This window comes from Equus caballus, chromosome 2 (genome assembly GCF_041296265.1).
Source record: "Equus caballus isolate H_3958 breed thoroughbred chromosome 2, TB-T2T, whole genome shotgun sequence".
Lineage (NCBI taxonomy): Eukaryota > Metazoa > Chordata > Mammalia > Perissodactyla > Equidae > Equus > Equus caballus.
Window position 1 is genome coordinate 14,937,242 of NC_091685.1, and position 23,216 is coordinate 14,960,457.

The 23,216-nt window shown below is 47.4% G+C and overlaps 2 protein-coding genes and 1 long non-coding RNA gene across 21 annotated transcripts in view; 1 reads left to right on the forward strand and 2 right to left on the reverse strand.

Annotated features, from left to right (window-relative positions):
* Window positions 1–875: 875 nt before the first annotated feature.
* On the reverse strand, window positions 876–5,124 carry TMEM125 (transmembrane protein 125). 4 transcript variants are annotated; one of them, XM_070260158.1, is made up of 5 exons: window positions 4,784–4,914; window positions 4,034–4,242; window positions 3,349–3,414; window positions 2,577–2,721; window positions 876–2,342 (listed from the first exon to the last, which is right to left on the reverse strand). In XM_070260158.1, exon 5 carries the CDS (start codon window positions 2,196–2,198, stop codon window positions 1,539–1,541), a length of 660 nt encoding a protein of 219 aa, XP_070116259.1. In that variant the 5' UTR covers window positions 2,199–2,342; window positions 2,577–2,721; window positions 3,349–3,414; window positions 4,034–4,242; window positions 4,784–4,914; the 3' UTR covers window positions 876–1,538. The 4 variants fall into 4 exon arrangements, with proteins under 4 accessions (XP_070116259.1, XP_070116260.1, XP_023487746.1 ...); XM_070260159.1 differs by having other exon boundaries at window positions 4,034–4,147; window positions 4,784–4,903; XM_023631978.2 differs by lacking the exon at window positions 3,349–3,414 and having other exon boundaries at window positions 4,784–5,124.
* LOC111771186 (uncharacterized) lies at window positions 5,075–15,635 on the forward strand. Its single transcript, XR_002804864.2, has 4 exons — window positions 5,075–5,202; window positions 7,398–7,685; window positions 8,979–9,078; window positions 13,568–15,635. It is a non-coding gene; the product is annotated as an uncharacterized lncRNA (long non-coding RNA).
* CFAP57 (cilia and flagella associated protein 57) overlaps window positions 11,405–23,216 on the reverse strand; it is an 83,371-nt gene continuing 71,559 nt past the window's right edge. For all 16 annotated transcript variants that reach the window (XM_070260146.1, XM_070260151.1, XM_070260154.1 and 13 more), the window contains one exon: window positions 11,405–11,776. In XM_070260146.1, coding sequence (XP_070116247.1) covers window positions 11,562–11,776 — 215 coding nt within the window. In that variant the 3' untranslated portion in view covers window positions 11,405–11,561. The remainder of the gene's footprint in view (window positions 11,777–23,216) is intronic.

Below are 23,216 nucleotides of genomic sequence, written 5' to 3' on the forward strand. Positions count from 1 at the left end.
GAATGGGGAGATGAAGGAGCTAGTTCAAGATAGAGGAGAGGGGTTCCATTATGAATGTGTGGAGTGTGAGGAGCCCATGGGATACCCAGTGCTCCTGGACATGCCCATGTGGCTCCCTTGCTGGGCTGGCAACACCCTTCCCCTCATCTGTCAGCTTTTCTCCAGGAGACTGTGACCTTGGCAGCTGAAAGCAATTTTCTCTCGTCAGAGCCTCTGCAGTTCTACGCTTCAACCTCTCAGGAGACACGTCGGGCTTCTCTGCCTCCCTTGGTATCCTCCGCTGGGCTTCACGTAATCTGTACCTCGAGAGGCAGGGAGCAGTGAACGCTAACCAGTGCCCTTGAGCACGCTTCTGGTGGAAATTCATCCAGGCCACCCAGGAAGCGCCCTTGCACCACAGAAGGGGAAATCCCTCCCAGGGCTGGGGCTCTTACCACCCAAACCCGGTTTCAAACACCCCTCCCACGCCTGGGAACCCGGAGGCAGGCCAGCTGGCGAGGTGACTACACAGGCCAGGATGTTCTGGTTTCAGAAGTGGGGTAGGGAGCTGCAGCCTCCGGAGAAGCCAGCTGATAAAACCCCAATACTGAAGCTCCATCTTCACCCAGCATAGGAGCAAATGCGAAGGACTCAGGACGACCCCCTCTAGGACCAGAAACCCACCACCTTCCTGAAGCCCAGCATTTCCTCTCCCCATCTCCCCTCCAGCCTCTCAGTACCCTAGAGGAGAAACCACAGATCTGACCGTGGGCACCTCTGAGGCATCTTCTGTCAGCCTGAGATAGGCACCAAGTGTTCACTGTGGAAGGCGTGGGCGTGGGGGAGGGGGTGGCGAAGGGTCTCTGGGTGAGATGGGGAGGTAAATACAGCAACAATAGCAGCAGCCACCACTTTATTGCACATCTGTCATGTGCCCAGTCCTTCCATGCATGACGTCATTTAATCCTCACAATTGATTACGGCGACCATGATGCCTCTCAAGAAACTGAGGCTCAGAGAGGTTAAGTCACTTTCCTAAGTCCCCTGGCGGGTAAGTGGTGGAGGGGGATTCCGATCCAGGCCTGTCCCATTTCATTCTCGTGTTCTTCCCGCTCTGCCACCACTCACTGTCCTCACGGAAGGAGACTCGCTGGTGCAGTCTCGGGGTGGACAACACCCACTCCTGCCAAAACCCCTGACAGGGGTCACAGGGCAGGGTCAGCTTTGAGGGGTGTTGGGCACAGGCGCTGAGAATCTTCAGGGATCCCAGACACGCCTCTGCCTAGAGACCCCAGATACGGACAGGCAGACTGTGACAGTTCCATGGACACAAACACCCAGTTCCAGGAGAAACACACTGACTCTCCCTCGGTGTGGATGTGAGGAACCACAGAGGTTCCTCATCACACATCCCACAGGAGGGCCGGACAGTCCTGGGGACATGCACACACTCACATACACTATCCCCTTGTGTGTGCAGACACACACTCATGCACTCACTCAGCCCTGGCACAGTCTTGTGGTTGCTGAGGCAGGTCGTGGGAAGGACTTGGGCTTGATCAGATGAGGCTGGCAATGCTGGATGTGGTCTCATGACGCTGGCCAGCAGACAACCTTCCTGAGATGCTGAAGATGCTGCCATTGCCACTGTGGTCACTGTGGGTAGTGGGAGGGGCCGAACGGATTGGCGGGCAATGTCCACTCACGCCCACCTGATATAGCAGCAAGCCCAGCAGCAGGAGTGAGCCTGAGGCAGCCAGGGCGATGCCCACTGACAGCATGGCAGCCAGTGGCCGGGCAGGGGCAGGGGCGGAGGCCAGCCCAGCCAGCGTCAAGCCTGTGACCAGCAGCACCAGGCCACTGAGCAGCACCACCAGGGCATCGGCACCTCCACCACTGCGTAGCAGGGCCACGTGGTGGGGCTGGCGTATGCAGTTCATATCTTGGACTGCCGAGCTCATCAGCTGCTTAACGAGAACCAGTAGGGCCAGCAGACAGAGCACAGTGCCTGCTGCCAGCCTCCACTCACCTGAGCGGCTGCTGGTGGAAGAGAGCAGTGCCACGCCAGCTGCCCCACAGCCTGCCACGAGGCCCACTGCCACCGCAAAGCAGAGTGCTGAGCGTCGTGGCTGCTGGGACCACCACAGCTCCACCTGCTCCACCAGCACATCTGGGGGCAGCCCCTGGCCCAGCGGGGCTCGAGCCTCTCCTGCAGGCATGGTTAGGTCTGGCACAAGTCAGGGCAGAGGGCAGGGTCAGGGGTTAGAGGGTGTGGATCACGGCCTGGAGCCCCCACCCCATGCTTGGCAGCCAGAGGCCCAGAGTCCTGTGTCTCTTCCAGTCCAGCGTATGGTCCCCATCACCTGCAGTGGGAGAATCACAATGTTGTCTCCCAGCCAACTTACCCCTCATGGTCGCTCCTAGGAGTGTTGGGGATGATCCCTGGGAATCCTCCCACGTCCCCTGGAATCCCTCCAGGAAAGCCACTTCCCCAACACTGCCCCTTCGGACTCCCTCTCCAATGACCCCAGGAGAGTTCCCCCCACATAAAGCACCTCCACCCTTCCCCCTGGGAACCCCCTTGCCCAGGCCCTGACCTCTCTGGCTCCGGCTCTCTCAGTTGCCTGTCCCATCCCGGCTGGCGGAGGGAGCTGGTGCCACGGTGGACGACGGGATGAAGAGCCAGAGATAAAGCCTCATTCAGGATCCAACTCACATGGCCTCAGCTGTCACCACTGGCTCCTTGAGGGGGAGGATTGTGGGGAAGGAGGGGGCTTATGACTTAACCCCTGTGGATCCAGCAGCCTGAGCATGACTCTTCTCTCTTAGGGCTATGGCTCCTTCTCTGCGGGTTAGGATCTGACCCCTAACACTCTCCCTTCCCTAGCATTTCATCTAACCTCACAGCCACAGCTGCTGGTTCCCAAATCCCTCCCTCTCTCAACCAGGATTTCCCTCCAGAGCTCCAGACTCATAAGCAAATTGTCACCTTGATGTCCCAACGTTGCCTGATGCAACAGGTCCCAACCCAAGCCCATCATCTTACCCCAAACCTGCTTCTCTTGTGTTTCCTCACTTATGCCCTCCGGGGAGGCCACGTCTAAACGTTTCTCCATCGTTCCCTGCCCTCGTCCCCACCGCCCCTGCCCCTTCACCTCCCTCCCCACCTCCTCACTGGTCTCCCTGCCTCCCCTACTCTGCTCCCTCTCACCGCCCACCCCCCACGCCATCCTGCTCCACGGTTTCTCTAAAGTGGTGCAAAGGGACAGGAGGGCTCTGGACGTGACCCCAGCAGCCATCCTTCTTGCCCAGGGAAGCCTTCACAGGGGTTACTCATTGCATGTGCCCTCTAGAGGCCAGAGGACTCACACTGGGCAAAATCAAGCAGCCGCGGTCCCTGCCCTCAAGGAGCCCCAGTTTACAGCAGGTGTGCTCCTGTGACAAATGTCTGGCAAAGGTTAGTCAGAAGAGGGCTTGGGGTAGGGTCAGAGAAGCCCGCAGGAGTTCACCTCTTAGAGCCTCAGGCTCCTTATCTGAAAGTGAGGACAATAACATTTATCTTGGAGGCGGGGGGGCGAGTCATTTGATAGCTCCATTTCAGAATTCCGGTGGGAATTCTCAGGACTGCACAGATGCCCAAAGCATGCGTTTTGAGTAAAAGAACACAACTTTCTCCCCTCCAATTCAGGACAGGACTCCCGCTTTATACACAGGACACAGGTCCTGGATCATTCCAGGAATATGACTACGTGGCTGTACATGGGTTACACCCCGGATGAGGTATCTGTCCTCCACAACCTCTCTTCAGGGGCTGCCAGAACACAAGGTGGAGGGGCAGGTGCAGATGCCCCCAAGGAAGGTGGGGGAGGGACCGGGGGAGGGGCCTTGCAGTCAGCCCCAGCATTCCCCAGGGCTGTGACTTCATTGGTCTGAAAGTGCTTCCACAGGTGTGCGGGGACAGCGAGGCCAGGCTGGGGGTGGGTGGAGGTTTTTGGGGTAAGAGCCAGTGGGAGAAGTGGGGGCGGTGGGGGTAGGATGACTTTGGGGCACTCACAAGAAGCCTGAAAGTGCTGGATCCGATCCGAGCAGGCAGGGCCAGGCAGGTGAGGCACTCCAGCTCGGTTTCCAGGGAGGCGCTTCACCTGCCTAACCTGCACCCAGGTGAGCCCTGGGGGAGGGAGGCGGATCAACAGGTGTTTCGAAGGCAGGGCTTGAGCCGATTGGCTGACGTGGCACTGCTCCTTCAGCAGGGCAGAGGCATTCCTGGGAAGGGAGGGGCTTCTGTCTGCGGCTGCAAGGGCTCGAACACAATTCCCAGACCCGGGCAGCAGGAGGAATGCTGTCTGTCTGCCCCAGCGCCTGGGCCATCACACATCCCCCAGCTCCAGCCCCAAACCTAACCTTAACCCCAGCCCCAACCCCACATCTCAGCCCCACACCTGAATCTCACATCCCAATCCCAGCCCCCAGCCTCATTTCCAAATCCAACGCCAGCCCCAGCTCCGAATCCCAACCCCAAGTCTGGCTTGAAACCTCGGCTCTAATTCCTCACCTGGATCCCAGCTCCAGATTCTGGAATGAGGTCCCAGACCTCCCCCTCCCCCTCAGCGCCAGCCTTGTCTCCTGTTCCTGGATCCAGCCCCCAAATCTCAAATCTCAACTCAAACCCTGCCTCAGCCCCAAATTCCAACACCAGCTATCCCCAAACCCAGCCCCAGTATCCCGTCCCGCTTTCCTCTGGGCTGGAGTCCGGGGTGGGGGGGGGAGGGGGGAAGCCCCTAGCTCGCTTGCTTAAAACACTTACAGAATAAATGCCACACTCCTTCACAGGGCTCACAAAGCCCCTGCCATCCACACCAGGCCAGTCATTTGCCACGGGTCCCTGCCATCCAGCCAGGATGCATGTCTTCAGTTCTGCAAGCTCTGCCCTTCCGGTTGGCTTTTGAACTCATAGTTCCCTCTGCCTGGGATATTAACCACTCCCCAGCCTCACTCTGGTCATTCATTCACATTCTTCAACTGACATGTCACCTCCTCCAGGAAGCCCTTCCTGACCTCCAGGCTGACTTGCTTCCCCTACAACTGCTCTTACTGCACGTGCTGTAACTGCCCTACTGACTTACCTGTCACCCCCACTAGACGTGTGCCGCCCGGCAGGTACAGATTTAGAGCCCATTTTGCTAAGCACTGCGCCCTCAGCAGCCAGCCAATGCCTGGCCAATGGTAAGTAATCAAATATTTGTTGAATGAATGAATGTGTGAACTGACAGGTGTGAGGTTTTGAGAGCAAGTGAGATGAAGCTGGAAAGACAGGTTTGGCTCGGGTTGCAGAGAGCCTTGAATGCCGTGGTGAGGCATGTGGACTCATGTGAGATGCCCATGGAGAGTTCCGAAGTATAACAGGGACATAGGGAGGGCTCTGCTTCTAATAGGTAAATGTGGCACCACACACCACATGTACTCCAGATGGCAAAGGGGGTGCTGGCTGGAAGTGGTTGCAGGTGGAGGTGTCGCTCGCCTCCTGGCTTGAGCCCCTTGTAATGCCTCTTGCTCTCTCTCCCCCTGATGTGTATGAAATGGACAAGAAAAACGAAATCAAAATTACCTTTCCATCATCAGCTCACAAAATAATTATGCTCGACCTGTCTGTGCTTCTGTTTTGTTCTGCGGAGCTGAATGGGGGCTGATCACAACTCTGGAGCAGCTTATCCAACAGAAAGACAACACGCGCCACACATGTAATTTAAAATCTCCTAGTAGCCACATTAAAAAAGTAAAAAGAAACAGGTGAAATTAATATATTAAAATTTTTATTTAACCCCAGAATATTTTCATCTTAACATATAAGTGATTCATGGGCTATTTCAGTCTTTTATTTTGTATGAAGTCTTGAAAATTCATTGTGTATTTGATACTCACCGTGCGTCTCAGTTCAGACTAGCCACATTTTAAATGCTCAGTTGCCAGATGTGGCTCGGGGCTCCCTTACTGGACAGTGTAGCTCTAGATGGTTCTTTCCCTTAAATAAAAGTTAGGGCAGGCTGACCGCTGTGAGGCAGGCTGGATCTTGGGGACAACCATGTGGGTTTGCCACTTTGCAAAGCAGTATAAAGGTGTCCCTTGCACTGGGAGGAGTGGGGAAGCAGGGGGCCTGGCAGGGGCTCACTGGCTGGGTATTCCTCTCGCAAGTATCTAACATTTATTTATCCTCCTGGTCCCAAGGAGGGGCCAATCTCAGCCAGACCCATGGTCCAGCTGTCCTGGAGAGAGCTGGACAGGGCAGCTCATGAGATTTTCCCTCCCTTTCCCCTGGGGGTTTGAAGGGAAATTTTTGGGTAGGGAGAACAAAGCCGAAAAGCATCCTCAGTTCAAACATTGATTGGGCGAGCTTTTGTTCTCCGTCTTATCAAATAACTTGGAGTTAAAGAGACAGGCAGGCTCCTCGCAGGGCTGTTGAACTCTGTCCCCAAAGCAGGTGCTGTTGGGGCAGCTTAGGTGGACGGTAATGAAGGTCAGGAGGAAGAGGTGGCAGTGGGCGCAGAGTGCAAGGTGTGGGTTCCAGCTGATCAATTATTCAGGCGCCAGACAGTGGGAATATTGTCAGGAGACAGAGTCCCTGGGCCCCAGGCATTCCCACCCCGACTATTCTCAGCCTGGCAGCGGGAGTAATCCTGTTTTAAGGTAGAGTAGGTAACGTCACTTCCAAGCTTGAGTCCCTCCTGTCTTACCCAGAGAAACAACCAAAGTCCTCCCCCCATCTCTAAGGCCCTCTGACCTCATCCTCTGTTGTTCCTCCATCAATGCTCTTGCTCAGAGCCTTTGCACTGGCTGTTCCCTCTGCCTGAACTGCTTTTCTCCCACCTTCTTTCCCTCACCTTCCTTCAGGAATGTGCTCAATGTCGCCTTCTCAGTGAGACCTTCTGGCTCCCCTGTCTAAAATCCCAACCTTCCCCAATACTTCCTATCCCCCACCCTATTTCTTTTTCTTTATTCTCTTATATTTCTTCTTAGCACTTATCTCTGTTTAATATGCTTTATAGTTTTCTTCTCTATCTGGAATACCGTCTATCTACCCCCTAGAATACAAGCTTCATGAAGAAAGGGATTTGTGACTGTTCATGGTGTACCCCAGCTCCTGGAATAGGCCTGGCATCCAATAGGTGCTCAATGAATGCTTGTTGAATGAGTGAATGAGTGGTGGAAAGAACACTGGCTTTGGAACTAGATTGACCTTGAAGGTTCAAGTCCTGGTTCTAGCTGTGTAGCCTTAGAAAAATGGCTTAACCTCTATGCGTCTTAGTCTCTTCATCTGTAAAATGGGGACAACAGTACTTAGTCTAAATAGTTGTGTCAGGGTGGATTGAATAATATAACCAATTCATCCAGTAAACATTTACCCTTTCCCTTCTCTGGACCAGGTATTGTGCCAGGTGGAGACCCAGTGAGCAAGGGAGGCCAGAGGGCCCGTCCCTGCCTTCCAGAAGCACGTCTGGAGAAAAATGGGCAGAAAGCCCAGGGGAACAGCAGGTCTCTGGTGGCTCCAGGCTCCTGCCCCCACCCCCATGCTCTGTGAGTGACAGGGCCCCCAGACAGACATCTTTTGAAGTATCTGCATCGCTCACAATGACCCACTTCACTGCACGGATTCCAACAACCAGGAATCTACTTTGCGACCCACCCTGATGGATACGGTTGATCGGAGAGAGGTGAGCCCCAGACTCAAGCGAGGCCCAAAATATTCTCTTTTCGCAATTTAAAATCAGACTAGAGATTCCATTTCAGCCTTGGGGCTCCTGCTAATGAGATGCTAGGGTACCCTTCTGCCAGCTGAACTGGCAATGGGAAGCTAGTCTGCAGACAGGGGCAAGGACAAGAGAGGGAGAGGGGGTTCCAGCAGCGTCCCAGGCCCTGGTTCATGTCCTTCTTGAGGACTGCTTGTATCTCTGCCTTGAGATTCTATGAGACATCTCCAGAGCCAGATAATGAACTCTCCCTTTTTGCTTAAATTGGCTGGAGTTGCTGTTACACTTGCTGCCCCTGCCAAATCCCACCAAGTGACACATACTAGATGAGCAATAAATACAAATTCTTGTACACAACTGGTCATTGCAGGTGATCAGGAACGCTAGTCCTTCTTGGACTAGCAGTGTTAGTAACTAGTAATAGCAGGGTTACTTCCTTGTAAATCTTCTCTGCAGCCCAGCTCAGCTCAGCTCAGGGGAGTCTGAGTGCACTTCAGGCACACTTAAAGCATAAGCAGGCCCCCCAAACTCCACTGGTCTAGGGGAGCTCACCCCAACAGAGCTCAGGGAGAGTGAATGCTGCTCCTGGTCCGCACATGCCTTCTCTCTCACCTCTCACTCCAAATCCAGAGCAATGATTGCAAGGGGGTCCTACCTGGACACTCAGATATTCCCAGGCCCACCAGGGCCCCTCAGGCACTTCCTGGGAGCAGCTGGCTGGTAACGGCTGGTTGTGCTTTGTCTAAGGAGCAATGGGGAAAGGTAGACGCTGATGTCAGAACCTCCTGTGGGGCAGGGTCTTTGGTGCTGGGAGAACAGGATGGCAGAGGAAGCTGAGCTGGGCAGCTCACATTGTTTGGCCACAACTGATGCTAAGACTCTAGAAGAAGGGGAAGGGAGCCAGCGGATGTCTGGGGCCCAGAGAGAGGGCAGCCCCCAAAGGCTGTCACACTAGACCGGAATGAGTTCTCAGAGCTCAATGATGGACTACAACTAGAAGAACAAGAGTGGAGTTCATAAGCCAATGCCTACCCATTTGGGTGGCAGCAGGGTCCCTATGGCTGCTGCAGGAGGAGGTGACTGACAGACCTACTCCATCAATGAGGGCTAAACTGACTGAAGGGACCCTGTGAAGGAGAAGGTGGCACCAGTGGGGTGAGAACCTCCCCATGGAGTCAGGATAGGCAAAGTAGAGGGGGCGGATCTCATAGGCAGAAGCCACTCAGTCAATGCCACCCAACCAATGCCACCCAACAGGTTGATGTAGGAACATGTAAGACAGAAGATGGAGAAATAAACAAGATTGTATCTCTGGCCCCAGATTTGCTAGCAAGAAGCTGTGCTCACCCCTGTGCAGGTAAGAAAACACCCTGCTGACCTGTTGGCCAAGGTGCCAGGCTTTGCTGGGGTGGGGCTCTCCCTTGGTCTGGGCTTCCTCCTCCACCTTGTCCTCACCAGCTGGACTGCAGCCAGCCACTGGCTTAGGTGAGCTTAGTTTCAGAGTTGTCAGCTCCTTTTACTTCTTGTTTAGACTCTGGGCATCATACTCCTGTAACCTCCACCAGTTGGCCTGGTGTTCTGTTTGAGAGTACCTGGTGCAGGCTTAAGAGCGTGGGTTTAGAGGCCACTGGGCAGACTGGGCTGCAATCTTGGCCCTGCCAGTGTGACCCTGTGCCAGCTACTTTATCCTCCTTTCTTTTGGTTTCCTCATCTGTAACCTAACGCTCATCTTGCAGGTGAAATGTGATGTCTTGCTCCTATGTAATTTTTAAGTTGAGAAATCTGTCCTTTGAAAGCTGCTACATCCTAGCCACAGTGAATTTCCTTCTTGCCCTCAGAAGAGCCCCAGTTTCCTCTGCACGTTCCTTCTTCCTCCCCTTTTGCTTGGCTAACTCTCTCCAGTCCTTAAGTCAGAAGAATTCACTTCTCTGCATCTCCACTGCCACCATCTTGGTCCCAGCAGCTGTACTCCCACGTGTGGTCAGCCACAGTGTCCTCCTAACTTGTCCCCCTGCCTCCGGTGTCGGGTTCCTCAATCAATGCTCCATCCTGATACCTGAGTGAACTTTACAAGCAGACACAGCCTTTGCCCCATGGAACTGAGAGCCTAGTAGGAGAGGCAGCATCAAACAACTGAACAGATGTGTTATAATGAGGGTTATAAAGGAAAACAATACGGTGAGGGTAATTTACACAGGCGGAGGGAGAGATCAGGGACTGTCTTTCTGAGCAAGTGACATTTCAGCTACATCTGAAGGATGAGCAGAATTTCACTGCGTGAAGTGAGGGGGTAAGAGCATTTCAGGCTCTTCAGCATTTCAGGCAGAGAAAACAGTATGTGGAAAGATCTGGAAGCAGGGAAGAACACAGCCTTCTATAGGGACTGAAAGGAGGATAGTATGGCAAGAGCTTGGGAAGCAGTGGGGGTGACTCTCAGTGCCTTAGTGCTGGCCTCTGGACAGAGCCATATCTGTAATGTGCCTTCAAGACCCTGTGCCATCTGGCCCTGCTGACCTCCTCAACCTCATTTCGAGTCAGTTTCTTCTGCCAAGGTAAAGCCAAGACACTAGCGTGGAATGGAGAAATCTGAGTCCCAGAAGAGCCCGTCTATCTGGCGTGATAATGGAACAGGTTGTCGTCTTTGTGGCTGAGTCTCTCAGAGGATGCCTGAATTTTCTCCTCTTCCTAGGGCCCGGTCTCCCAGTGAGCAGAGGCCATACTGGGGTGCATGCTTGTCTGGAGGGGATAAGCTGGCCACTGTGACAGCGTGCAGGCTGGGGGTGGGGTTGAGGGAGTTGCAAAGGAGAGAGAGTCCCATGTAGACTTGCTTTGTGGCTTCTGCCATGCACCTTCCTTCTGTTGTCCCCAGCCTTCCAGAGAACCTCGTCAGGAGTGCCAGCTACATCTCAGCTCTCACTGGGGAAACTAACCCAAGAACAGAGTTGGAGTAAAGCAGTTGGGGAAGATGGGGAGATGCCCTGGAGATGTCAGGTTTAAGACAGCCAGGAGGGACCAGCAGGGACGAAGGATTAAATATTTGTTATTTGAGTATGAGACAGTCGTACGGCCTCTGCAGGTGGGAGAAGACAGGAACATGTGGGTTACATTCCTTTACTCTTTAGTGCATAAAAATGACCTTTCTTGGTATGTGTGGCTGGGTCACCCAGTGTGAGGCCTAGAGGAAGAAGTATGCCCCAGAAGCGGAGGAGTGGGGCAGGGCAGTGCAGAACAAGGATGACAAGTCTAGAGCAGCGGGGAGGGAGAGAAATAAGGGCAGGGCTCTGCATGGAGTCCTAACAACAGAGACAGCAGATAACGGAAGACTTGGGGGCCTCTGGGAACTTTGCCATGTTCATTATTTCACTTTCATCTTTACACAGATGTAAAAATCCTCAGGAAACCTCATTTAGTTTCTTAAAGGAGAAGAAAATGTAGGAGGGTTTGTCTGGTCCTGAGTTGGTCGGCAGAGGAGAAAGCCAGGTTAGAAGTGCAGGCAGTGACACTTAGGATGGAAGCAGGCAGTCCCATCCTTGAGGCCCAGAGAAGCCAGCCCCACCATCCAGTGCAGTCTCTGCCGGTGCAAGCAGCCGTGGCTCTGGATGAGCTGGAGCCCTCCAGCCCTCAGGGTCACCTGTCTTCCTTCCCCTCTCCCCAGTTCCCTGGCTAAGCAGAGTTGGACACGGTTGTGGGCAAACACTTTTATTCTGTGTCCCACATTCCCCAGGGCAGGAGAAAGAGGTTGATGTGGTCAGTGCTACAGGGACTGCAGCCCAGAGTCAGCCTGACGACAGATGTGCAGTGCTGCTTTTGCTGGGGCTGGAGATGGCTCACCGGAGGGAGTCACTGGGTCTGCACCTCAGAGTCCGCTTCTGACTCAACGAGGGAAGGAAGCCGAGTTCCGGCAAGGGAGTGGAACCCTGGGACCTGATCTTGCTCTTGGATCTGGTCTCTGAGGCGCTGGATTTCCAGGCGTTGCATTTCGATAATTCTCCCAGTTTCTTCTTGCTCATTTAGTCTCACGGTGGCAGCGATGCCAGGTATGTCCTCGCTGGTCACTGTAAGGGACAGAGCAGGACTAATGCGGGCCTGTTACTAGACTGCTGATAAGCTTTTTGAAGACAGCTTATCCTTCCTGCCCCCTCAGACATTTATTGAGCACCCACTATGGAGTAGACACTCAATCCCAGATGCTAGGGATACAAGTATAAGCCATTTCATTGTCTAGCAGAGATGGAGAAATAAAGTAACATACTTCAGTGATAAGGTGAATGCTGAGCATGACCTCAGCCCAGCCCCTCTCCTGAGCCCCCTAATCTGCCTGCCCCGAAGGCCCCTCTGGTGGAGGCTGCTCATTTTCTCATTCTCTACACCCCATGCAGGGTGGCACTCTCTTGTCAACCTAGGTTGGCTTCCAAACTGCCAGTCTTCCTCCTCAGGTAAAAGACCCTTGCTCCTGGAGACAGACCCCTTTCTACCCTCCTGGCATGGCTACCCACTCAGGTTCCTTGAGGTCCTTCCCCATTACTTTCTGTCATCCTCCTGTCTCAGGTGCTGCCATCATGCTGGGCAACGCTGGTATCCATGAAGGTCCATGGCTCATCCCATTCCCCGGCCGCACAAGGCTGAACTCTCAGCATTAATGTCCATGGCCTCCAAGTCATGGCAGCACCCACTTCTGTGGCTTCCCCTCCCCCCTCATCACACCCAAGACCCTGCATCTTTTATTTTTTATTTTTATTTTTTTGAGGAAGATTAGCCCTAGCTAACTACTGCCAATCCTCTTCTTTTTTCTGAGGAAGGCTGGACCTGAGCTAACCTCCATGCCCATCTTCCTCTACTTTATACATGTGACGCCTACCACAGCACGGCATGCCATGCGGTGCCATGTCTGCACCCGGGATCCGAACCGGTGAACCCCGGGCCGCCTACAAGCGGAATGTGTGAACTTAACCGCTGTGCCATCAGGCTGGCCCCATCCCCTGCATCTTTTAAATCTGTCACTCTAGTTCTCCATTCTCTCATCACAACCTCTCTTACTGCCTTCTGCTCAAGACACCTGTTCTTTGACTGAATTTAGACCTCTTCTTCCTGGACAACTCCATTTTTTACCTACCAAAGGGGTTCCTTTTACATTCACTTCCATTCATCCATTGATGGACACCTGAGTTGCTTCTACCTTTTGGCTACTGTAAATAAAGCAGCTATGAACACAGGTGTACAAATATCTCTGAGACCTTGCTTTCAATTCTTTTGTGTACATACCCAGAAGTGGAGTTTCTGGTTCATACGATAATTTTGTTTGTAATTTTTTGAGGAAACACCCTATAGTTTTCCATAGTGGCTGCACTATTTTACATCCCTACCAACAGTGCACCAGGGTTCCAATTCCTCTAGATCCTCGCTAACACTTAATATTTTATTTTTTTTAATAGTAGCCTTCCTAATGAGGTGGTATCTCATTATGGTTTTGATTTCATTTCCCTAATGATTAGTGATGTCTTGAGCATCTTTTCATGTGCTTGTTGGCCATTTATATATTTTCTTTGGAGAAATGTCTGTTCGAGTCCTTTGCCCATTTTTTAACCAGCTTATTTGCTTTGTTGTTGTTGAGTTGTAGGAGTTCTTTACATATTCTGGACATTAACACCTATCAGATACATAATTTGAAAATATTTTCTCCCATTCCATAGGTTGCCTTTTCACTCTGTTGACTGCGTCCTTTGATGCACAGAAGTTTTAAATTTTTATGTAGTCTAATTTATCTATTTTTTCTTTTATTACCTGTGCTTTTGCTGTCATATCCAAGAAATCATTGACAAATCCATCCTCTCCTCCATTCTTAACAGACGACACTGCCTCTTCACTAGGAAACTGTGCCTCCAACTCCCTGGCCACAGTCAAGCTCTCTCAGTGGAAGAGGGGTCTCTCCTACCCACTGCCAACCCCTTCCCTGTACATCTGGAGGAAAAACTAGAAAAGAACAGATGTTGGAGGCCAAGGAACAGAGCGTTTCAAAGAAGAAGTGGTCAGCAACGGCCAGTGGCCAGCCTTGCCCTGGGCCTCTAGTTGGTCTTATGGGGCCAGCATTCAGAGTACTTGACTTATCCCATCGCTCCCAGGAGCGGTCTGCACGCTTCTCTTTCTGCCTTTGCTCCTTAATTCTTCTCCTCTGCTGCAATTTCTAGGCTCTTGATTTTTTAGTATTTTTTCTTTTTCTAGGTCTTGAGTCTTCATCCTCCTTCTGCTGCTGATTGCCTGTGGTAACCATCCCCTCAGCTAAGCTGTGCCCTGGCCCTGGGGAGAGCAGCACCCCTGGGAAGGTACAGCAGACACAAGCATAGAGGCCCATTCACCTGCTTGGGTCCGCATAGCTTGCCTCTGCCTAGTTTCTGTTTACCTCTCCACCTGTTCCCTCATCTACTTCCTCTTTCCTTGTTACCAGCATTGTCCTTGGACTAAGCCCTGTGCCCTCCCCCACAGCCCTTTACACACAGCTACTTACCCAGTCACCATCTGGCTGCCCAGGAGGACCTAACCTGTGTTTGTGAGCCCATAGTCCTTGGGGTACCCATTGGAGTGAACCTGGAAATATTCCAGCACTTGGAATTTTCCTTTTCCTCTGCCCTGCCTCAGCAGGACTGACCACACCATCGTCTCTTTGCCCCAGTGCTTCTCTCGGTGTTATAAAGATCTTGGCTGTAGCCATAAGGCCCTCTAGGCTGCTCCATCACTGGGTGAGGTCAATTGACCTCAGAGGTCGGGCAATGGGAGGTACTGCATAGGCAGGCTCTTCCCCCACATGCAAGGGATGGGGAGATCAGACACCACAGAGGTGTAGGGAAGCTCAGGGATGACAGAGAGCTGCTGGCTGGCCTCCAGAAGTAGTCATCTCCTGGAATATGCCTGGCCTGGGTGACACTGCCTCACCAATGCTCCCAGGGCTACAGCTCTGCCTCCTGGGAGACCAGCTCCCATGGAGGATGGTCCAGTGGGCCCAGTGTGAGGCTTCTGCCCTTGTTTGCCACTCTGTCTCCTTCTCTGGTCTGTGAACATCTTGAGGGCCCAGGCTCTGTTTTTCCTCCATTTCTTCCCTTCTCTCCCACAGTTCTCTCCCATTCCCTTTGATAGTGACCTGCCTGCTCACGATAGTTTGGTTCAGTCTTACAGGGTGCCCCCTTTCATGGTCCTTCTTCCACGTGCTGGAACTGTTAAACCCTCCTGTTCCTCTCCGCCGTGGCTGTGCGATGTCAGTTCACTCCTCATGGCCCCCCTCACCTTTCTCCTCATATCCCCCAACTCCTCTTCCTCCCTGCTCTGCCCTGAATCTGCTGTCTTCCAGACCTGGTCAGCCTCCCTCTCTGCATCCTGCCCACAAGTTTCCTACAGCAGATTAAGTTCTAATCTTAAATGACGGAAAATAAGGATGTGAATTCCATACATCTTCAGTCATTTGTACTCTTATTTCCATTTTATGTTGGTATTACTTTTTCATTTTCTTTTTTGGCCTTTTTAAATTTAGAGTTTCTTTTCCCTTTACTGGTTTGGATGGTATACATTCTCTTTTTCTTTATTTCTTTTTTACTAGTTACCCTAAAAAGTTTAACACCTATATATGCTTGTTAAATGTGTATGTTGTGTGTGTGTGTGTGTGTGTGTGTGAGGAAGATTAGCCCTGAGCTAACATCTGAGCCAATCTTCCTCTATTTTATGTGGGATGCTGCCACAGCATGGCTTGATGAGCAGTGCTAGGTCCGTGCCCCACATCCGGGCCTGTGAACCTTGGGCCGCCCAAGTGGAACATGTGAACTTAACCGCTATGCCACTGGGCCAGCCCCTAACAAGCAACATTTAACTTGAGTCCAAAATAAATCAACACCGGAAAAAATAAAAAATCTTTAAAAAAAAACAAGAAAAGGGGCTGGCCCCGTGGCCGAGTGGTTAAGTTCGCGTGCTCTGCTGCAGGCGGCCCAGTGTTTTGTTGGTTCGAATCCTGGGCGCAGACATGGCACTGCTCATCAGACCATGCTGAGGCAGCGTCCCACATGCTACAACTAGAAGGACCCACAACGAAGAATATACAACTATGTACCGGAGGGCTTTGGGGAGAAAAGGGAAAAAATAAAAAATCTTTTAAAAAGAAATCAACATCTTTACCCTCTTGTACAACAACACGAGACTTACAATGCGTTTGCTCCAAGCCCCCCTGGTTTATACGCCCAGTGTTTTAGTTCTAGCCTGATATTTTAATCCACAATTTATACATTGTTTTTATTGTTTTATACAACTAGTGATTGTTTAGATTCCACATATTTGCCTTTTCCTTGCTCATCATTTCTTCTTGCATTCAGACTTTCCTCTGGAATAATTATTCTTCCTGATATATATCCTTTAGAAGTTCCTTTGAGGTTTTGTTGGTGACAAATTCTCTCAGTTCCTGTTTGTCAGAAATTTTTTTCCTGTGGACCCATTTTTTAGAAGACTGTTTCATTGGTTATATAACTCTAGGGGAGAGTTACTACCTCTCAGGACTGTGAACACACTATTTCACTATTTCTAGTTTACACTGTTGCTATTGGGAAGTCACACATCAATTGAATTGTTATTCCTTTGTATGCAATCTATCCATTCTCTCTGGCGTTTTTAACATCTTTTTCTTTGGCTTCTGCAGTTTTGATGTAGATTTCTTTTTTATTTCTCCTGCTTGAGATCCACTGGGCCTCTTGGATCTGATGATGGACATCTTTCATCAATTCTGAAAAACTTTCAGCCATTCTTTATTGTCATGTTCCCTCTCCCATTCTCTCTTTCTCCAACTTCAATTAGACATAAGTTGGGTTATCCCATTCCATCTTCTTTGTCTTTTACTAGATCTTTGTCCCTTTGGGCTACAACCTGGGTAATTTCTTCATTCTTTTAGTTCATGACTTTCCTTTCAGATGTGTCTACACTGCTCTTCAATCTGTCCATGGAGTCTAATTACAGTTTTCATTTCTAGAAGTATTTTTGGTTCTTTTTCAAATTGACTTCATCAATCTTGGGAGATTCTTGCTTTTTTGTCTTATTTTCAAATTCCTTTTTTATTTTTTTAAACATAGTAAACATTCGTATTTTAATGATTCTATTATCCACGGTCCTTGTTGATTTTACTCTGCAGTTTGACACTTTTGTTGCTTTTCACTCAGGGTGATTTATTTCCTCACATGTTTAGTGAGTTTTGACCACGAGTTCACGCTCCTTGGAATATTATCTATGGGAATTCTTCGACCCCTGGGTTTACAAGGTAGTCTTCCAGAGAGAATTTGCATCTGCTTCTGCTTGGGATCTGGGGACACAACCAGTGTGGGTCATTGTAAACTAAATTTTAAACTAAATTCTCAGCCAACGTTGCTCTGAGTTACAAATTAAGCATAAATTCTGGACTTAAACCTGCCTGAGTGTGGATTTTAGTTGGAATTCTCAGGGAAAGATTTTTCTCTTGTTTTTTCTCCCCTTCACCCAGAGCCAAGGCTGACAGACACGTATCGCACCCATCTCCCTCTGCAAGGCAGGGTTCCCCTCTAGTTGGCCCATACAGTTTCCTAGCTCATTATATACTCATTTGACTCCATTTCTTCCTTCCTTTCTCTACATCATCCCCAATACTTGCATTTTATGTGTTATCTTTTTCTTTGGATAATAGTTATCATAATGAGTGTGAAGTGGTACCTCATCGTGGTTTCAATTTGCACATTTCTTATGATTTTTACTGTTGAGCATCTTTTCACATGCTCATTAGACATCTGTATATTTTCTTTTGAAAAACATCTATTCAAGTCCTTTCCCATTTTTTAAATCTTTTTTTTTAGTTATTGTTGAGTTGTAGTTCTTTACATATTCTGGATATCAGTCTTTTATTAGATATATGACTTGCAAATATTTTTCTCCCATTCCATGGGTTGCCTTTTTACTCTTGTTGATAGTGTTCTTTGATGCACAAAAGTTTTAAATTTTGATGTAGTCTACTTTATCTATTTTCCCTTTTGTTGCTTGTGCTTTTGATGTCATATCTAAGAAATCATTGCCAAATCTAATGTCATAAAGCTTTTCCCCTTTATTTTGTTCTTCAGGTTTTATAGTCTCAGCTCTTACATTTAGGTCTTCGGTCCACTTTGAGTTAGTTTTTATATACTATGTAAGGTAATGGTCCACTTTCATTTTTTGCATATGAATATCCTGTTTTCCCAGCACCATTTGTTAAAAGATTGTCCTTTCCCCATTGAAGGTCTTGGCATTCATGTTGAAAATCATTTGACCATATACACGAGGGTTTATTTCTGGGCTCTCTATTCTATTCCATTGGTCTATGTCTATCTTTAGGTCAGCATCACATTGTTTTGATTACCATAGCTTTGGAAGTAAGTTTTGAAATCACGAAGTGTGAGACCTCCAACTTTGTTCTATTTTTTTCAAGACTGCTTTGGCTATTTGGGGTACCTTGAGATTCCATATGAATTTTAGGATGGGTTTTCTATTTCTGCAAAAAAAAAAGTCACTGAGCTTTTGATAGGTATTGCATTGAATCAGTAGATGACTTCGGATAGTACTGACATCCCAACAATATGAAGTCTTCCAATCCGTGAACATAAGCTGTTTTTCCACTTATTGGTGTCTTTAATTTCTTTCAGCAATGTTTTGTAGTTTTCAACGTACATGTCTTTTGCCTCCTTGGTTAACTTTATTCCAAAGTATTTTATTCTTTCTGATGCTATTGTAAATGGAATTGTTTCCTTAATTTCCTTTTTGAATTGTTTGCTGTTAACGTATAAAAATGCAACTGATTTTTGTGTGTTGATTTTGTATTTTGCAATTGAGATTTTTGATCCTTTGCAGAAAACCTCCCACTCTCCTCTTTGGAAACTTGCAGGCTTTTCTTTGTATCCTGGTGTTCTGAAATTTCATGATAATGGCCCTCGTGAAGGTCGACTTGTTTAACCATTGGACAGTGGACGACCTATCAGCTCTTAGAGACTTTCCCTCTTGTTTTCAGCCCTACCTTCACCTCCTCTTCCAGGGATATCTGCTTCTGCTAATTCCTGAGCCTTTTGAGGGTTCTGTGATGTACATTAGGTTTCTTCTAGTTCCCTATAGTTCCTCTGGCTTAGGATTCAGGTCTTGGGCCTATGCAGTCAGTTACCATTCATCTATCCATTTTCCAGCTTTTAAAATTTTGCATCTCTTGTTTCGTTCTGTGTTTTCTTTGATCTTATGGTTTATTTATGCCATTTTGGTAGGCTTTCAATTAGCCATCTTTAATTAAAAGTTCTAATGACATGATTTTAATAATTGAAAAACAAACAGATGTGTTGATTAGACCTGTTAATTGTTGTGTGAATGAAAACATAAATGCTGCTAAAGCTAAACCAGTGGTTTGGGGATGGCAACCTCTCCTGTTCAGATAATGAATTCTTAAAAACCAACTGAATTGGTCAATTCCTTAAACAACTTGAGGATGACTATTTTGAGCTAACTTGTCGTGGCGGGCCTAAGTTCAAAATCAGAGGTCAGACTTAGGTTCTTCAGGATCAAGGCAGACAACTGGTAATACCTGTTGTCAACTGTTACAAATGAATCTTCCATGAATAAAACTATCTTGCACAAATGATGTGATGTTTGGTCTGTTTCAAAATAATCCACGCTGGGTGTTGGCAGAAATAACTGGGGCGGGGGGCGGGGCGGATACTGATGAAGCAAGTGTCAGGAATTGATACTTGTTGAAGTTGGGGAATGAAGTCATGGGAACTCATTAGATTTTTCTCTCAATATTTGTATCTCTCTGAAAATTTCCATGATAGTAATAAGAAGAACATGACTATATCATAGGGCATCCTGAGGAGGTCTCAATGGATTATTTGCTAGGATGCTTGGGGATATTTGAAGTATTTTTAATTTTTTTATTATTTTATTATTTTTTTTTTTTTAGTAAATGTTCTGTAAACGATTTCTTTTTTTTTTTATTGAGTTATTGATAGGTTACAATCTTGTGAAATTTCAGTTGTACATTAATGTTTGTCACTCATGTTGTGGGTGCACCACTTCACCCTTTCTGCCCACCCCCCACCCCAACTTTCCCCTGGTATCCACTAAACTGTTCTTAGTCCATAATTTTAAATTCCTCATATGAGTGGAGTCATACACAGATTGTCCTTCTCTCACTGGCTTATTTCACTTAACATAATTCTTTCAAGGTCCATCCATGTTATTGCAAATGGAATGATTTTGTTCTGTTTTGCAGCTGAGTAGTATTCCATTGTATATATGTACCACATCTTCTTTATCCATTCATCTGTTGCTGGACACTTAAGTTGCTTCCACATCTTGGCTATTGTAAACAGTGCTGCAATAAACATTGGGGTGCATAGGACTTTTGGGATTGCTGACTTCAAGCTCTTTGGATATATACCCAGTAGTGGGATGGCTGGATCGTATGGTAATTCTATTTTTAATTTTTTGAGGAATCTCCATACTGTTTTCCATAGTGGCTGCACCAGTTTGCATTCCCACCAGCAGTGTATGAGGGTTCCTTTTTCTCCGCAACCTCTCCAACATTTGTTGCTATTAGTTTTAGATATTTTTGTCATTCTAACGGGTGTAAGGTGATATCTTAGTGTAGTTTTGATTTGCATTTCCCTGATGATCAGCGATGATGAGCATCTTTTCATGTGCCTATTGGCCATCAGTATATCTTCTTTGGAGAAATGTCTGTTCATGTCTCCAGCCCATTTTTTGATTGGGTTGTTTGATGTTTTGTTGTTGAGTTGCGAGAGTTCTTTATATATTATGGATATTAAGCCTTTGTCAGATATATGACTTGCAAATATTTTTTCCCAGTTAGTGGGTTGTTTTTTTGTTTCAATCCTGTTTTCATTTGCCTTGAAGAAGCTCTTTAATCTGATGAAGTCCCATTTGTTTATTCTTTCTATTGTTTCCCTTCTCTGAGAAGGCATGGTATCCGAAAAGACCCTTTTAATACCGATGTCAAAGAGTGTACTGCCTACGTTTTCTTCCAGAAGCCTTATGGTTTCAGGTCTCACCTTTAGGTCTTTGATCCATTTTGAGTTTATTTTGGTGAATGGTGAAAAAGAATGGTCAATTTTCATTCTTTTACATGTGGCTTTTCAGTTTTCCCAGCACCATTTGTTGAAAAGACTTTCTTTTCTCCATTGTATGCCCTCAGCTCCTTTGTTGAAGATAAGCTGTCCATAGATGTGTGGTTTTATTTCTGGGCTTTCAATTCTGTTCCATTGATCTGTGCACCTGCTTTTGTACCAGTACCATGTTGTTTTGATTACTGTAGCTTTGTAGTATGTTTTGAAGTCAGGGATTGTGATGCCTCCCGTTTTGTTCTTTTTTCTCAGGATTGCTTTAGAAATTCGGGGTCTTTTGTTGCCCCATATGAATTTTAGGATTCTTTGTTCTAATTCTGTAAAGAATGTCATTGGGATTCTGATTGGGATGGCGTTGAATCTGTAGATTGCTTTAGGTAGAACGGACATTTTAACTACGTTTATTCTTCCAATCCACGTACATGGAATGTCTTTCCATCTCCTTATGTCGTCATCCAATTCTCTCAGAAAGCCCTTGTAATTTTCATTATATAGGTCCTTCGCTTCCTTAGTTAAATTTACCCCAAGGTATTTTATTCTTTTTGTTGCGATTGTGAATGCTATTGTATTCTTGAGTTCTTTTTCTGTTAGTTCATTACTGGAGTATAGAAATGCTACTGATTTATGCAAATTGATTTTATACCCTGCAACTTTGCTGTAGTTGTTGATTACTTCTAACAGTTTTCCAATGGATTCTTTGGGGTTTTCTATATATAAGATCATGTCGTCTGCAAATAGCGAGAGTTTCACTTCTTCCCTCCCGATTTGGATTCCTTTTATTCCTTTTTCTTGCCTGATTGCTCTGGCCAGGACCTCCAGTACTATGTTAAATGAGAGTGGTGATAGAGGGCATCCTTGTCTCATTCCTGTTTTCAGGGGGATGGCATTCAGTTTTTGCCCACAGAGTATGATGTTGGCTATGGGTTTGTCATATATGGCCTTTATTATGTTGAGGTAGTTCCCTTCTATCCCCATTTTGTTCGGAGTTTTTATCATAAATGGCTGTTGGATCTTGTCAAATGCCTTCTCTGCATCTATTGAGATGATCATGTGGTTTTTATTCCTCAGTTTGTTGATGTGGTGTATCACGTTGATTGATTTGCAGATGTTGAACCATCCCTGTGTCCCTGGTATGAATCCCACCTGATCATGATGTATGATTCTTTTGATGAATTGCTGAATTCTGGTTGCCAAAATTTTGTTTAGAATTTTTGCATCTATGTTCATCAGTGATATTGGCCTGTAGTTCTCTTTTTTCGTGGTGTCCTTGTCAGGTTTTGGTATCAACGTGATGTTGGCCTCATAGAATGTGTTAGGAAGTGTTCCATCTTCCCTAATTTTTTGGAATAGCTTGAAAAGGATAGGTATTAAATCCTCTCTGAAAGTTTGGTAGAATTCCCCAGGAAAGCCATCTGGTCCTGGGGTTTTATTCTTTGGGATGTTTTTGATTGCTGTTTCAATCTCTTTCCTTGTGATTGGTCTGTTCAAATTGTCTGCCTCTTCTCGAGTGAGCTTTGGGAGATTGTAGAAGTCCAAGAATTTATCCATTTCCTCTAGGTAATCCATTCTGTTGGCATATAGCTTTTTGTAGTATTCTCTTATAATCTGTTGTATTTCTGCAGAGTCTGTTGTTATTTCTCCTTGCTCATTTCTGATTTTGTTTATTTGAGCTTTCTCCCTTTTTTCTTTGTAAGTCTGGCTAGTGGTTTGTCAATTTTATTTATCTTCTCAAAAAAACCAGCTCTTTGTCTCATCGATCCTTTCTACTGCCTTTTTCGTTTCAATAGTATTTATTTCTGCTCTGATTTTTATTATTTCTCTCCTGCTGACTTTGGGCTTCATTTGTTCTTTTTTTTCTAGTTCAGTTAGGTGTGCTTTAAGGTTGCTTATTTGGGATTTTTCTTGTTTGTTAAGATGTGCCTGTATTGCGATGAATTTTCCTCTTAATACAGCTTTTGCTGTATCCCATATGAGTTGGTATGGCATGCTATCATTTTCATTTGTTTCCAGGTATTTTTTTTTATTTCTTCTTTAATTTCTTCAATGATCTATTGCTTGTTCAGTAGTGTGTTGTTTAGTCTCCACATCTTTGTGCCTTTCTCAGCTTTTTTCTAGTAATTAATTTCTAGCCTTATAGCACTATGATCTGAGAAGATGCTTGTTATTATTTCAATTTTTTTAAATTTGTAGAGGCTTGCCTTGTTTCCCAACATATGGTCTATCCTAGAGAATGTTCCATGTGCACTTGAGAAGAATGTGTATTCAGCTCTTTCAGGGTGAAGTGATCTATATATGTCTATTAAGTCCAATTGTCTTAGTTTTTCATTTAGCTCCACTATTTCCTTGTTGATTT

Excerpts from the sequence above, each read along its gene's own strand:
- TMEM125 (XM_023631978.2), bottom strand. The coding sequence starts at position 2,198 with ATGCCTGCAGGAGAGGCTCGAGCCCCGCTGGGCCAGGGGCTGCCCCCA.